General features: G+C 44.4%; 1 protein-coding gene across 5 annotated transcripts in view; it reads right to left on the bottom strand.

Annotated features, from left to right (window-relative positions):
- Nucleotides 1–12,420: 12,420 nt before the first annotated feature.
- Nucleotides 12,421–15,242, bottom strand: part of TANK (TRAF family member associated NFKB activator) — a 26,753-nt gene continuing 23,931 nt past the window's right edge. For all 5 annotated transcript variants that reach the window (XM_042874822.1, XM_042874823.1, XM_042874824.1 and 2 more), the window contains exon 9: nt 12,421–14,028. In XM_042874822.1, coding sequence (XP_042730756.1) covers nt 13,861–14,028 — 168 coding nt within the window. In that variant the 3' untranslated portion in view covers nt 12,421–13,860. The remainder of the gene's footprint in view (nt 14,029–15,242) is intronic.

Genomic DNA, 15,242 nt, shown 5'->3' with positions numbered 1-15,242 from the left:
TTTTCTTTTTCTTTTTCTTTTTCTTTTTCCTTTTCCTTTTCCTTTTCTTTTTCTTTTTCTTTTTCTTTTTCTTTTTCTTTTCTCTTTTTCCCCTGGACTTTTTCCTTTATTTTTAAATTTCATAAGTACTTTGGTCTGTAGTGTTCAATTCTTGTCCTTCAAATGCAACAAAACAGCATCACCTCTTCACACTGGAAGACTGTATCGTTAAAATGTTTGAATAGCATCAGGAAAACAAAAGTAAGAAAACAAAGTCTTTTGCTTCTTTTCCCATGAATCAAATGTCAGCAGCCTGTTGGCTCTGTGACTCTTTATTAACATCATACATACTGACCTGTTTTCCTCTTCAACCTCTGCTTTTCACAGCTTCTCTTTAGTAACAAGTCAGGAAAATGTACTGGTAAAAGTCCATCCAATTATCTTCTGCCCTAATGTATTGGTGTAAAATTTGAAGGATTGCTTTCTATAATACAGAAATTTATAATGAAAAGGCAGACAAAATTCTGGAATTCACTGTGAGTGATTTGTCATTCTCATCTGTTGTCCCAGGACCATAGAAATGTGTTCAGTGATGAAACAGCAGATACCCAGAGGATAGAGCTGTTCAATTAACAGTAAAATCAATTAATTACACTTCTGTTTCCTATATCCTCCTATACCCTTTACTTTTTCCTGCTCCCATCCTCTCTGTGTCTCAAGTAATCCTTAGATCACATCTATATATATTACAGAAAGTATTTCTGAAGGGCATCCTCTGTCCCCTTAATGGGATGTTCTCAGAATATTTCTAGCTTTTCCCTTAACCTATACTTTTGGGTTCTGGCCACATTAGAGACATTATGAGGGGAGATTTGTATTTATTTATTTATTTATTGGTCCACTAACTTCTGGCAAATAATGCTTGGAACCATTTCTTCTGTTCCTTACTGTTACAGGCTCATTCTTATACCCATCAAAGAATAATAATAATAAAAAGCAATATCTTCACATCAACTTCTGAAATGTGGTTGAAATTTGCCAATAGAACTACAAATGGTTGGGCCACAGGCCATAACCTAACATCTTTTTTTTTCATACTGTCTTTGGGAAACAGTGTTAAAGAAATCAGAAAACCACCAAGCACATTTTTTTCCTAAATCTGGACAAACAATACCTTATGAATGTCTGAGTGGCAGTGCTCGGCGAATGAAAAGAATCTTTCTACTGCTTGCAGTTATGTATACACCTCTTTCTGGTGAATGGTTCCTAGCTAACAGTCAGATGGAAACCATACCCAAAGCAGTGAGAGACATTATATTCTGAAACCCTAGGTGCTCCAGAACTGTCCAAGCAATGCAGTTCCAATGCACTGCACACTTTGCAGTGTGCTCTTATAATCAAGTGAACTAAGGATGAAGGCCCAAATGCTGTTTTCCTTAATCTTGATTAAGGAGATTGCTGGAGATTTTATGTTCAATGTCACTTAAACCCGTTTCTTAAACTGAGCTGTCTGAGGAGATTTATGTCATCAGTAGAGCAGAAGCAAAGGAGTTGTGTGAATGCATTAAATTCTTTAATGGGAATAATAATCAGGTGCCATGACATTTGATATTAACGTTGGGATGCTGATGTGAGTAACACAAAATTTTACACCATATTTGCACTACAGCGCTTTTAGAGACCCCTTGTATTCTGTATATGTTTGTGAAGCACTGGGAAAAAGACCAGAGTGGCTCAACAAAGATGTTGAGGAAGCGTTTGCAGTCCGGAGAAAGGCATCGCAAATAATAGCTAACACAAAGGCGGCTTTCAGCTCCAGCTCAGAGCGTGTGGGATCTGTTTCTGCCTCCACTTTTGTCCAACTTCTGTGCAGTATCGATTCGGCTGCGGAACAGAGTAGCGAGGACTTGCGTTCTTAGCCTGAAGATCTTTTCTTTGTCTGACTGAGCTGCTGGGTGCCGGCTGCAGAGCTGCCGTTGGGCTCGGGGAGGAAGGGCCGTTCGGAAGCCGGAGGGCAGGCGGGCTCCAGGCCCGGCGTGCCGAGGAGGCAGAAGACGGCGGAGCGCCGCGCGGTGCCTCTGCCCGCCCCGCGGGGGCTGCTGCGTTCCGCGCCGCTCTGCCCGCGGGCGCCATGGGTGTCGCGTGTGCTCGTCGGTACCCCTCCGAAACGGCGCTCTTTGTGGCTGAAACACGGCTGAAGCACCGCAACGCGAAGGTGTTTCGACTACAAATGCAGTTACTGAGAAATATAATGGAAATGAATTCGTAAGAGAGCGCACGTGAGAGCGAAAAAGGACGGCAGAAGTGTCGAGTCCTGCCGCCCGGCGAGCTGCAGCACGGCTGCGCCGAGCCGCTCCTCCAGGCACCTGCCCCGGGAGCAGCGCTCCCCGGCCTGCCGCCTCCCGCAGCCAAGCCGCCGGCGTCTTTCTTCCTGAAAATAAGGCCGGGAAGAATTCGCAGATTAACGCAAACGTCGGCTAATCACCCCACGCCTGTCCTAGAAGAGGCAGACGGACAGACACCGGGGAAAGCGCTGGGGACAAGCTGGTGTGAAATGCAGTAGCCCTGGAGAGCCTTCCCAGCTCCAGTCTGCTGTTACAAGAAAAGGATCATGTGAGGATCCTTTGAAAGGAAATGTTCTAACTAGAGCAAGCAACTGCATTAATTGGGAGGCTTGTATTCATACATGCTGAGCTAAATAAAGCAGGCTGCTTTGCTGCAGCAGGCTGGGGAAAATGTACAAAACTAATCCTTTCAATGACTTTGCCGTTGATTAGAGTATCCGTAACAAACGCGCAGCTCTAAGAGTTTCACTTAGCACGAAATTTTTTTTTTTTTTTTTTCCTCAGAAGCATCTTAAAGCTAAACAAACAAATAAACTGGGGGAAAGGGGAGGTATGGCCACGATTCTCGAGCTCGTAGAGCCGAAGCGACAAATTATTCCCCTTCTTACGGCATGAAGTTAACTTTCCTGATGGAGAGAAACTCGGCAGGACAACAAGCTTTGATCTTTGTGTGAAGAAGGAAAGTAATAGAGTGACAACCTCTCCAGAGCGTAATTATTCTTTGGCCGCTCAGACAAGAAGTTTCCTGTCACTGTTAAGGTTAATATTAAGGTAGCTCCGCTATACTTTCCCATATTAAAAAAAAAAAAAAAATCCTTCCCAGAATGTTATACTATTAATTGCCAATTTGCATATGTGTGCAGCTGCTGTTTTGGCTCCGATCTTCCATCCGATAAGCTTGCTGGAGGTATCACAGAGCACTTGGCAGCTTTCCTATTTGAAAAGAAAGCCTTCCTAACTACAGAACAGCTGATAGTCTATCAGTGATAGACCCTGATGGCGTGAATTACAATTACACTACTTTTCACACTAAATCTGGGTGATAGCTACTTGGAAAGAAGTTTCATCATTTTTTACCACAAACTGGAAAAAGAATTACATGGTCATGCTGTGCTTTTAAAGGCAGTTTGGTTCACTTTTGTCTATTTAACACCTAATTCCGAGGAGTCCATAGGCATCTGGAGATCTGAACGTCGCGTAATGAATTCACTGTTTAGATGGGAGATTTTTAAAATCTACCTCAAATTACATTTATTAACAAGGCGAGCGGGAAGTGTTAGAGTTGTTAGACGCTTCATTTATTAAATAATTTGTGGGTATTTTCAGTTGTCATATCCAGAGTCATGGGGGTTTACTTATTTTTTAATTAGCAATTCCAAAACAATGCTACTGCAATTTAACAATTCATCACGTAATCTGGGGCTGTTCAGTTCAGCCACTAATGCTAGATAATTCAGATTGTTATTTTGATCTGTTTATAACTCATTTTGTTGTGATAAGAGAACTGCTGCCTTGAAACGAAGAGGCACGATTTTCTATGGACCTTGTTGCGACATAGAAGCTAACTATATCGTCTTTATCTACCTATTCCTAACACTAAACGTGCTATACCGAAGCAATAGGTATTTAAAAAATGTAAAAAAATCTCTTGTTCTCCCATTTCACAATCGGACTGTATTTCGCCTAAGTATGTTCTTATGTACGACTGCGGAGGAGGGCTGGGGGAAATGCAAGTGTCAAAGTAAATTGAATTGGAAGAGTGAGTCACCCACATTGCTGCCGAGGTCACGGTGCCTAAACTTTTTCCTTTATATGTCAGCAAGTTAATTTAGCGAGGTGCTGCCCTGATACTTAAATGTAGCTGCTCAAATATATTTAAAAGGCACGGTGGAAAGCCTGACTCCTGACGTAGCTAACCTAACAGAAAATAGACGTTGTTTTCCTTTTTTAGTTGCTTGCTTTATTAGATTTCTCACTCTCGCAGATTATCCAAAAACTACCCATTGATTGATCGCCCGTAGAGCTGCATTTGGTGTAAAGAAAAACTTCACAGCTTTATTGGCTCCCAAGAGACAAAACAAACATAACAAGATATTCGTATTAATACAAACAATGCAGCAAATGAGAAAAATCATCACATTTAAATAAGACGGTAGAGTCAGTCCAGTGTATACCCCATCCTCTGATGCACCACACATGGCAGATCAGCTCCTCACCAGCGCTCTGAGGCACGAGTCCCCACGGGAGTTACGTTATTGCTCACAGCATCTCAACACAGTGAACACAGTCAACCTAAGAAAATGCCACCGACTAAAACTTTAAGAACCCAGTTTAACGGTATTTCACTGCAAGCTTGCGGCTCTAAACAAGAAGGTTGAGATTAATCTGTTTCTTCAAAAACATTTTGAATGGTTATTTGAACAGACTTGGACCTGGAAGCTGTTGCTCTTTTTTTATTATTATTATTATTATTTTTTCTTTCTTTTTTTTCTTTCTTTTTTTTTTTCCTCCCCCCCCCATCTCTCTACATACAACTAATCGTAACAACGCATTTATTTGGGGAAGAGAAAGCAAAAAGGTTCGAACTTTCTGCTATTCCTTCTGAAGACAAAGAAAGGAACGTGTTCCTTTAACCTTGGTAAAAGTGTTGGAGGAATTAGTTTTATTTAAAAAAAAAAAAAAAAATTCTTCCCCTCCCAACACCCCTCCCCCAAACACACACGCGCACACCTACACATGGCACGAACTTTCTTGAAAAGAAAGCTAATGCCCTCTTAGCTTCATCTCGGCAAAACATCTAACTTGATACATGGTTAGGAAGAAAGGGATCCGATTTAGAGGACAGCGAGTCAAGTCGGGATTACTTCCTGCAAACTATTTATTAAAAGATGCGACCTGGCTATTTATTACACAGTAGCATTTTCTCCACCGACATTTTCCTATAATAGCCCTTTTCTTCACCCTATAATGGAAAAGGCACTTAGACCCGGTGGGAAATATGGACCTTCTGGAACGCTGTGAAAGTCTTAGCATCCTTGTGGTCTTGTTACCCCCACGCAAAGTGCGAGGTAATTAATTGCTTTTCTGTCATTCTAGTAATCTCTTCTCTTTGATAACCTGGGTAAAACCAAAATGAAACTGGATTTGTTGGCCATACGATTTCCTTGCAGTCCATAAAATATTTGACACTTCTGAGATTCGTATCACGTTTCAGGTCTTGCATCCATTTTCTACCGTATGATGGGGTTGAAAAAAAAGCAGAAACCCTTTATTTTTATGCTTGTAGCGTGTTTGGGCTCGACGAGCATTTCTTGGCAACCCCGGTATTCTCTAGGGACTAAAAAGCAAGGCACGCTTAAGAACGCTTACTGCATTTAAGGCCCATTGATGTTAATGGGCTTGTGGACTTGAATGAATGACTGCAGACTCCCTGCTAATAACGTTCACGTGGGTCTTTTTTTCACACTTGGCCATCTAAACGAGCACACACCTCGCCACAGAGCATTGCCTAAAACTGGGGGTGCGCAGGGCACGCAGGGCAGTCCTCCGTGCGGGTATCGCTCGTGCGGCCTCTTTGCTGCGTGGGGCAATGACGCTTTCGGGAAGGAGCAGCATGCGCGCGTTTGAATAATAAAGCAAGCGTGTAAACTGAACTAACTTCAAACTAATTTGCAAAGCGTTCAGCATTTTGTCCTCTTCTTTTAAGAGGCGTTCACAGATTACTACACGCGTGTCCTCAAGAAGTTGCAGTTGTCATCATGAGCTACAGCGCCAAGGTATCCTTACGCAAAGTAGATTTTATAATGATCACTTCAAAAACTTTGTTAAGGGGCACGATACTATTTCATGATTAAATGGTGCCGTATCTTATATTGGTTTTCCTCTCAAATTTGTGTCTCCCGAAATACATGTGCGTCTACACACTCAAAATTACATATATCTATAAAGGTTCAGAGAAATGTGTGGAGAAGTACGCTGAAGGAGATTTCAGAAATGATACAAAAGAATGGAAGGACACTTTAGAGGTGGAAGAAAACCTGCTGTTCCAATTCCTCGGGCAGAAGAAAGGCTAGACAGACCTGGCAGACTGATGCTGGAAAAGGTTTATCATGCTTGGAATACTTAGGGGCTCTAAACTCCCTGAATAAGAAAATCAGATGAATCCATTTTAATTAGGGATCTTCCTGGTGCTACCGTCTTGTATCACTTGAGGCAACTGGGAATCTAAAAGTAACAAGCTTATTTGATCTGTATCAACTGCAGTTAAATGGACACATGGATGAGAACTCTATTAAAAAATCAGTGTGTGCGATTTTGGCTGCTGAGCCTCCGTGGGCTTTCACATCTCGGATGGCATGGAGCCCGAGGTTTCTCTCCAGTGCTCCCATTGAGCTTGGACCTGGCTTTTTTACGCCCCCACCCTTATGTCCAGAGTTACGTACACGTTTCCACATATTAAAAATGGAGTCTACGCTGCTCGGGTTGACAACACGAGCAGAGCCTCTGCAGCCGTACCCATCACCGGGTCTAGCTGTGCGCCCTGGGACGTATCTCTGCAGTCAGCCGCTTCCATCGGGCCGGCTCCGCGCCTGCAGATAACCTGCACGCGACCACAGCGGTGTTTTTTTCCTACCCTCTTCCAGTTCTGTTCCTCCTCCGATAAATTCTGTAACCCCTGTCACCCAAGAAAACCCTCCAGCACTCTGCTGTGGACAATCTGGTGGGTCGGGCGGCCTTTCGCTTGACTGTCACCTCTGGAAAAAGTGCTAATGGACATTTTTAGACAGGATTCTCCCCCGACTCAGTTTCTGCTTTGCGAGCGCGGTCCGGTCACGCAAAGGCTGTGCTCCACACAAGGTCCTCACCCCCGCTCTCCGGCACGCACACTGACCCTACGGACAGTTGGCGTGGGCTTCGCGGGGCACCTGTTGCACGCAGATGTACTGACAGCCCCACGGTCCGCGATCCCAACAGCTCCTTTCATTCCCTTACCCCGTGTACGTGAGGAACCTCTGCACGGGAGTTCCCCGATGGCGAGAAGGGCAGCTAATCAATACAAAAATAAATAGAACATTATTTGCCACTCTTTTTTGACGATCAATTATGAAGAAGCTTTCCGTGGAGCACATCGGTAGTGTCAGGAAGGTCGGCAGCGCAGCTGTCCGAGCTGCCGTGCTTCATCCATCATTACTTAGCAAATGAGCCGACTGGCTGGTGGGCAGGTACTGAAGCCCTGGCAGGCAAGCGGGAGAAGAGATTATTTTTGCATATCTTCTGTGAATCTCCAGGGAATTCAGTGGCGTTCCTAATCTCAAATGCTAGTAATTAAGAGGATGGCATCTTTGGGCTGGAGAATTCAGAAGAAAATCATTTTCACGGCACCTAAAGGGCTCGATGTCGCGCTTAATGACAGATGGGAAACCTTTATGAAGGCTTCGTAACCTCTTGCCCTGAGAGACTATACTTTTTGACACTGCTGGCTTGAGAGGATATAGATGTTTTTACTCGGGTGATAGTGCGGTGATTTTGTAAAGCAATGAGTGGTTTATTAAAGTATTTTAATGAACTGTGCAAGCGGCGAACACCTGACAAAGCTTGCTGTCGCTGCTGAGAGCAATAACATAAGTATTAACCACAGAGTGCTTTTGTGTATGGAGACTTTTATATTGCACAGAAATGAGATGTAAGGAGGGAAAAAAAAAACCACAAAACAAACAAACAAACAAACAAAAAAAAGCAAAAAACACCTGACTTAGGAAGTAAGATTCCATGTTTCGTCTTTTTAGATCACGGCCTCAGGAATGCCACGCTGCTTCTATTAATCCCTTTATTGACTTGAGGGTCTCTGTATCCGAATACAGTTGTATTTAAAAAGCAGTAGAGAGAAAAAGGAGACTCATTCACATTCCGAGTCTGCTTTCTGTCTCACACGTATTACATTTCACCAAACAGATAGAAACAATAGAGCTTATTAAGAAAAACTTGTTTTGAATGGTAAATTAAGCATAATGAAAATACACACGTTTTTACAAGCAGTGATTTTTTCACCGACTGAATATTTAAAACCTTTTGAAAATATATACTCGTCTCTGCAAAATGGTTTTCTTTAAGCTTATTTTCACCGTATCAGCCCGCTCTATGTATCTATTTGTATTTTGTATTGCGGTCAGCTCACAAACCTTACGAAGCCCGATGCGCTGCTCGCGGGCCGGCGTTACGCAGCGGGGTGCCCTGCGAGCAGTGCCAGCGCTGCCTTCCAGCCTGAGCGGGCGGCGCGCAGCCTCCGCAATGGTGCTTGTTAGGCACAAAAGAAGTCATCATTTTATTTGGAAAAGTCTTCGACTCCAATACCTTCGGTCCGCAATGTAAATAATCGCAACGGACACAACTGTTTGTCACCGCTTTGGAAAATCGTGTGTTATCAATAGGCAAACCAAGAATCTTTTCAGGAAAAGTAAACCTGACCTACTAGAAGGTCTTTCTCTCACCCTTATGTACAAAGTATGAAAAAAAAAAAAAAGTCTTTATAAATCGCAGGAAAAAACAAAAGCATGTTTTTTATCTCCATCTCCCGAAACTCTGAACTGAGAAGGGGCAGGGGAAAAAAATCTGCTTTGAGAAAAGGGTGCAGAAGTTATCTTAAATGTTGCTTTGTAGTGTAAATCCATTAAATCACTATTCTCGGTACACACCAACTTCTGTATCAGGAGTTACAAAGTCTCTCAAACGTAAAGCACTTCAGAGCTGAGTATTAAGGTGGACCGGATTTTTCTACTCCGTAGGTATCACAGCGATCTGGGATTTTTTTTTTTTTTACAGCCTGGGATGTCAGAATGGCACGGAAGCATGAAAATCTCACCATCTGTATGCTCACGGACAATTCATCGAGAACGCTCAACGACAGACTTGGAATAACAAAACGTGAGCGCTCTTACTACCGCTCAGACCTCATTTAAATAGCACTTAACCTGCGTTGCCGTGCCGCTTACCTCGGGCCCAAACCTCCTCTGCTACTGTTCGCCTACCCGCACGAATCCTGCCATAGAACAGCCACGTGCCGTTTGGAATAACACTTGTTAAATGAAACGGGAGGTTACACGCAGACGCACATGATTTAATTTCGCCGAGTGCTGTCGTGCAGCCCACGGAAGGTTCGGGAGCTGAGCGGTGGCTTCACCTGGAGCTTAGCTAGCGCCGGGCAGTGTCCTTCTGGCTGCGTGTTCCCTATCGCTGCCAGGAGATAAGGACTTGTTTTAGTTGGAATTCTTAAAGCAGACACTACATAGTTTAGATTAACTCCTTTCAGTAGTACAGCGTCAATGTGTTATTCCCTTAACATAAAACATACAGATTATGTAAATCTGTAATAAATACTATTTTGAAGTGTATAGTAATCAGAAATCTTTCAGGGCAGGATGGAATGGAAACTGAGAAATATTGGAGAGTAAACATTCCAACGCTCATTCCTCTGCTTCTTCCTGGCAGAGCGGAGCGCAGCGCTGGCTGCCGCCGGGCTGTCAGCGCTCCGGCTTCGGGCTTAGCCCCGCGGCTCCCGGGCAGAGGGGGCTTCGCAGGAGCCGGGACCGATGCGATCCCGTGCGGGGCTCCCCCCGCTCCGCTGCCCCCGTCGCACCGCCCGTGAGCGGGAGCCTGACCGCTCGGAGAGGAGGGCAGCTCTTTCTGCACCTGCTCATCATAGGGTGCGAACTAGGTGCGTGCTTGCAAGGCCAAGCAATCAGAGAGGCGAAAGGCGGCTGTGCAACTTGCTTACGACCTGTTTAGCATTCCAGACTCTAGTCCCTGTGCAGAGCCGAGGACAGCGGAACCCTGGAACCCAGCAGTAGTTGGCACAGCTCTGCGTTTCCCTCGCATTATGCGGGCCTCGCCTGGCTGCGGCGGCGGATCGGCTCCGGCCGGCAGCCTCGCTCGGAGCTGCCTCTGCGCTGCGGCTGCGGCTGTACTCTGGGGGGTCACTGGGAGCGGAGCGCCGGCCGAGGAACCTTTGGGGCTGGCGGGCCCGGTAATTCCGCTTACCACGGGCGAGCTCCGCGAGCTACCACGGGTAGCAACGGGCCTGCTGGCCCTCCCCGGTGCCGCCCGCCGCGCTGTGCGCTCTCCCCTAGGATCCCTCCGGATTCCCACCTCGGCCAGCTGTGGGGCTACGCGTTGCGGAGGGGCCCGGGAGTGTTGGGCTTGCCATGCGGCCGGTGGGAAGGAGGGATCGCGGCAGGCAGGCGGAGGGAAGGAGGGAGGGAAGGAAGGAAGGAGGCCGGGCTGATTAGCATGCAACAGCGCTCGCAAGCCCGGCTCCATTGTTTTAACACCTCCCCTCTCCTCCGCGCCAATCTGTCACCGTTCAGCAGGCGAACGCTGCTGCCTCGAATGCTGCTCTTCTCAAATGAGACGGATAATTAGCTGCCCCGCACGAATGGCGCACTCTTCTCACCCCTGATTGCTATCACCTTCTTGCTCCTGGCAGTTTTGACACCTCGTAATCAGCCTGCTGCTTTTTCTCTTTTCTTTCCCTATTTCTGTTTTTTTTTTTTTTTTTTTTTTTTTTCCCCCCCCCCCCCCTGTGGGGGGGGGTTTTTTTTTTTTTTTTTTTTTTTTTTTTTTTTTTTAAATGCAATCCCGGTTGCCATTTGGATTGAGACTCCTCTGTTGAGTTAACCTTGTATGATCGTGGGGGAAAGGGGAATGTACGGAAGGGAGGAAAAGAAATCGCCTCTTCTGTCTCATCTGCTGGGTGGGAGCAGGAGCAGCTCGGCGTGATCTTCCCGTGCTTTTGTTCGGCAGGGAATAGCCCCTTCTGAGCATCTCCCGAATTAACATTAGCTCGGATGGGAAGAAGAGTCCGAGCCTCCGCTCAGTTAATGGAGTTCTCAGTTAGTGGAGAAAAGGCTGTATATCTTCTTTTAGTTAAATTTAGCAAAACGAGGAGGAGATTTTAAAAGTAAGTTCGCACGGCCTGGAAGCTCTCTCTTCCTGCCGGGTAGGTATGAAAGGCATTCAACTTCTCCCGAGGCTCTGAGAGTGAATTAACCGCGTTCCATGGGAGGTGGGAGAGGGCTCTGATTGGAGTGCAAAGCAGCAGAGGGAACTTCTTCCCTTCTGATTCCAGAGAAATAAGAGATCTCAATTAATGCTCTGGTGATTTCTGTGAGGTCTTAAAAAACAGAGGACTCGTGGAATCTGTCATAGGAGCGTTTTCCTATCCTCTAACAAGCAATGACAGTCTAATTACTGGAGCTACGAGCAGCTGTCGAGCTCGCCAGAGAGACAGAGCAGCTACATGTGTTGTGCCCAGCCGCCAGCACGGAGCCCTCGCACCAGGCTGAGGCAGTCCCTCGGAAACTCCCTGATAGGAAGCACTTTGCTTCCCTGTCTTCAAGTCAGAGCCAGGAGTCAGTTCCGTGACTCCTGGCTGGGAACGGGGGCTCCCATGTCGTGTGCAGTCACCGCAGGGTGGCTTGGAGAGCGAGCCCACCCAGCAGCCCTGAATTACCCCGGGGTGCTGCAGGCTCTGAGGCAGCCAGGAGCAGCCTTGGCCAGCAGGCCTGCTGCTCTCTTTTCTCTCGAGTTCTACTTTCTTCCTTCAGATTTATTATTATTATTATTAATGAATTCACATTTCCTATTTGGATTCAACCTCCTCTGCCTGAGCTGAGTTTGTGTGAAAGGGAAGAGAAGGGGAGGAATGCTGAACCTCCTCTGGTGTGTGTAATAAAGCAGATGTCCCTGCTGGCAACAGCAGCCTCCTCCAGGAAAGCTGTACGAGTGGGGCCTACTCAGGGACAGCACTCACCTCCCACCTCAAATCCCTCGCAACTGCTTGGTGTGAGTTTTGCTATTCCTCAAACTCAGACTGAGCCTATCTGGACCCCCTTGGGCAGGCAGTTTTAAACACCCAATATGAAGCATGTCCTTCAGATGCTGCCCTGGCAGGAACGGGAGAGGGATGGAGTGTGCTGGGTGAGTAGGCTTCAGCCAATAGTGTCCCGCAGCTCAGCCCAGCAGGGCCTCGGGCTGCTGCTGGGTTCCCACCTCTGCTGATAGTGGTGCTCATGGGAAAAACGCTTCCACGCAGAGTGGTGTGTGCCAGGGGACAGATGACTTTATTTTCTTTAAAGGTGAATCACAGGTGATGCAGGCTTAATAATGTGAGCTTCTGAGCTAGGATTTCATGGTAGAGAGGACAAGTTGGTTTTGTGTGGGTTAGGCTGGAGACGTGCAAATCCCCACCTTCCCTCCCAGTGCTGGAAACTCGGCTCCTCAGCAGCCTCCTAGTTGTACTGCAAGGTACATCACAGCCACACGGGCAGTCGGGTGCTGAACGAACCCTCAGCACTGCTACCAGTGGGGGCTGAGAGCTGCTAACAGGAACAAAGTCTTTCTCCAGGTCACAACGCAGACGTGCACTGTGCACTGCTGTTTATTACAGTACACTCTGTTGACAGCCAGTCACAAACATGAGATATTTAAAATAGAACAAATAACTGCAAAAAAATCCATTCTAAAAATTACGCAGGTATATATTTTTTCCCCACAGAAAAAGATCATCTGCAAAAAAATCTTTAAAAAGTGTTGTACTTTGCTGCTATACAAATATTAATGCTAATTTTATCAAAAATCAGGGCTAAAAATCATACTCAGTTCAAATGCCAAAAGCTCTAAGTCACTCATTATCATTAATATAAATTGTTTAGTAAAAAACCCATGACTTTTAAATTTGAACCCAATAAATCTATAAAATGTGCAAACTTTATCAAAATGCAATGTTTCAGCCAAATGCATTTAACTTCCATTGAGAAAACCATTCTGCATATTCAGGTTAGAACTGAAGTTACTGAGATTTCTGTGCTTAGGTTTTCCTCTGGCCTGTCTAAGCCATAACAGACTTGAACAATCCTTCATAGCAGACCAGAAGAAAAGGTAAACCTTTCCATCTTTGATATTCTTACCTTTAGGGACCCTTCAGGCTTTTCTTATTCCATCCTTCATATTAATATTTTCCATGAAATAGTTTAACTAATGATTAATGCTAGAAAGGTATATTATCACAATTGTTATTTTTTATAACAAATTTTATAAAAGAAACTAGAAATGAGAGCCTACCTCTCCTTCACATTCCCTTCAATTAGAGAATCATATCACTGGATATTGAGAAGAAATCCTAGCAGTACACCAATTTCTATTCCAGATTAAAGACTTAATCCTGCAAATCTGTACTGATAAATATAATCATGACTTCGAGCCTATTCAGGCAAACATTAACTGGGAAAAAAAAAAATTTAACCACAATCCCAATGGCAATATTGAAGCATGACAAGCAGTAATGCGAATTACAGTACTGACTTGCAGTTTCATTTTACCTCGTCAAACAACAATGAAAAAAATGTGCTTATCTGACAACTTCAGTTAGTTCTTGTTACAGGAAGTCTCAATTCTTAAATTCTTAACAAATCTATTCAATAATAATAATAAAAAAACACAAACAAGTGTATGCAAAAACAGTGACCCACTGAATTCTCGTGTATTAAGACTGTACTTTAAAGTGGGAATTCAGATGCCGAAGAAAATCTTCCTTAGATGTTAGAGATGGTGGGAAAACTTCTCGACAGAATTCACATACTCCGCGCTGATTCAGTTCAGAGTCTGTGTAAGTTTGTGCCAGCAAATCATTGTCCTGTGGCTGCCAAATGAGCTAAAAGAAACAGAAAACGATTACTGCTGTAGTTTCTAATGTGAATTACATTATGCTGTGGTTTATATTTATATTAAAAATACACCCGCCTCTTTAAACTAGGTTTACTTAACATATGCCTGGCAGAGGCATTAACTGGAGAATTCTCACTTAAGAAAGACAAGCTTTTTCTTTTGAAGTCCCAGAGCCATACTACCTTTGCAAATACCTGATGTTTTAACATCTATTAATGATAAATGCTGCAGTGAGCAGAATTCTGTAATATCAGTCTGATATAAATTCTTTTCTCTAACGTTGTATTTCTATTCTTTTTATGATAGAAGTCTTAGTACATAATATCCATCTTTAGTACCATTTTTTTTAACCTTAAAATAAATATTTATTGCACAAAGGCAATATGAAGTATTTCTATTCTTATTGGTATACGTTGAATTTTCAGTTTACTTGCAAAACAACTAGAGCAATGTCATGTGGTCTTATTTTGGTAACAATTAAGTTACTTAATTGTTTTGACTGCCATTTAGTGTAAACATGTCTCAGGTGGTCTCAGTTTTGGGATTCTTTCTGCCATGACAGCAATGAACTCACCATGGCCATTGGAATATCCATCCATACACTCAGGCAAACTATGCAAACTATGCAAAATTTGGTTCAGCAGCTGTTGCTGCTCTTGCTACCTGAGCGAGCTAGTTGAAAGCCAGCAAGTCTGTTTACAGACCATGGGGACATGAGCCTGAGTGCATGCCAGTTATATGGCTTGATAATACCCAGGATTCAGAAATTCAGTTTTCAAAGCAAAGTTAAAAATAAAATTTCGCTACTTCAGCATTAGCAACAAACCCAAGATAAAATACATAGCTATGGTACGTGGCCAGGACAATTAGGTTTGAGTAAACTGAAAATCAAATGCATGCTGCTGTGACTACAAAGTGGACAAACTGGCAGCAAATTGATATCAGATCTATGTGGGACTAGAACCTAAAAAGGGAGAGCGCCCTCCAGTTTTTTGGTTCATCTTTCTTCTCTTTTTCTTAAATCGCATGTGGAAAGGTGAGCAAGAATATTTCAGAAAGTAGTTTCTTTTGAAATTCCAAAGTTCTAGCTATCCATTCTAATCCAAGAGTTTTAATTTTTAGGAAATTATCATGTCAAATACTTAGAATCTGTTGTGGGGGGGGGGGGGGGGGGGGGGGGGGGGGGGGGGGGGGGGGGGG

Source organism: Lagopus leucura, unplaced genomic scaffold (genome assembly GCF_019238085.1).
Source record: "Lagopus leucura isolate 7727_CA_CO unplaced genomic scaffold, USGS_WTPT01 Super-Scaffold_100012, whole genome shotgun sequence".
Taxonomy (NCBI): domain Eukaryota; kingdom Metazoa; phylum Chordata; class Aves; order Galliformes; family Phasianidae; genus Lagopus; species Lagopus leucura.
This window is presented reverse-complemented; position numbering and strand designations above follow the sequence as displayed.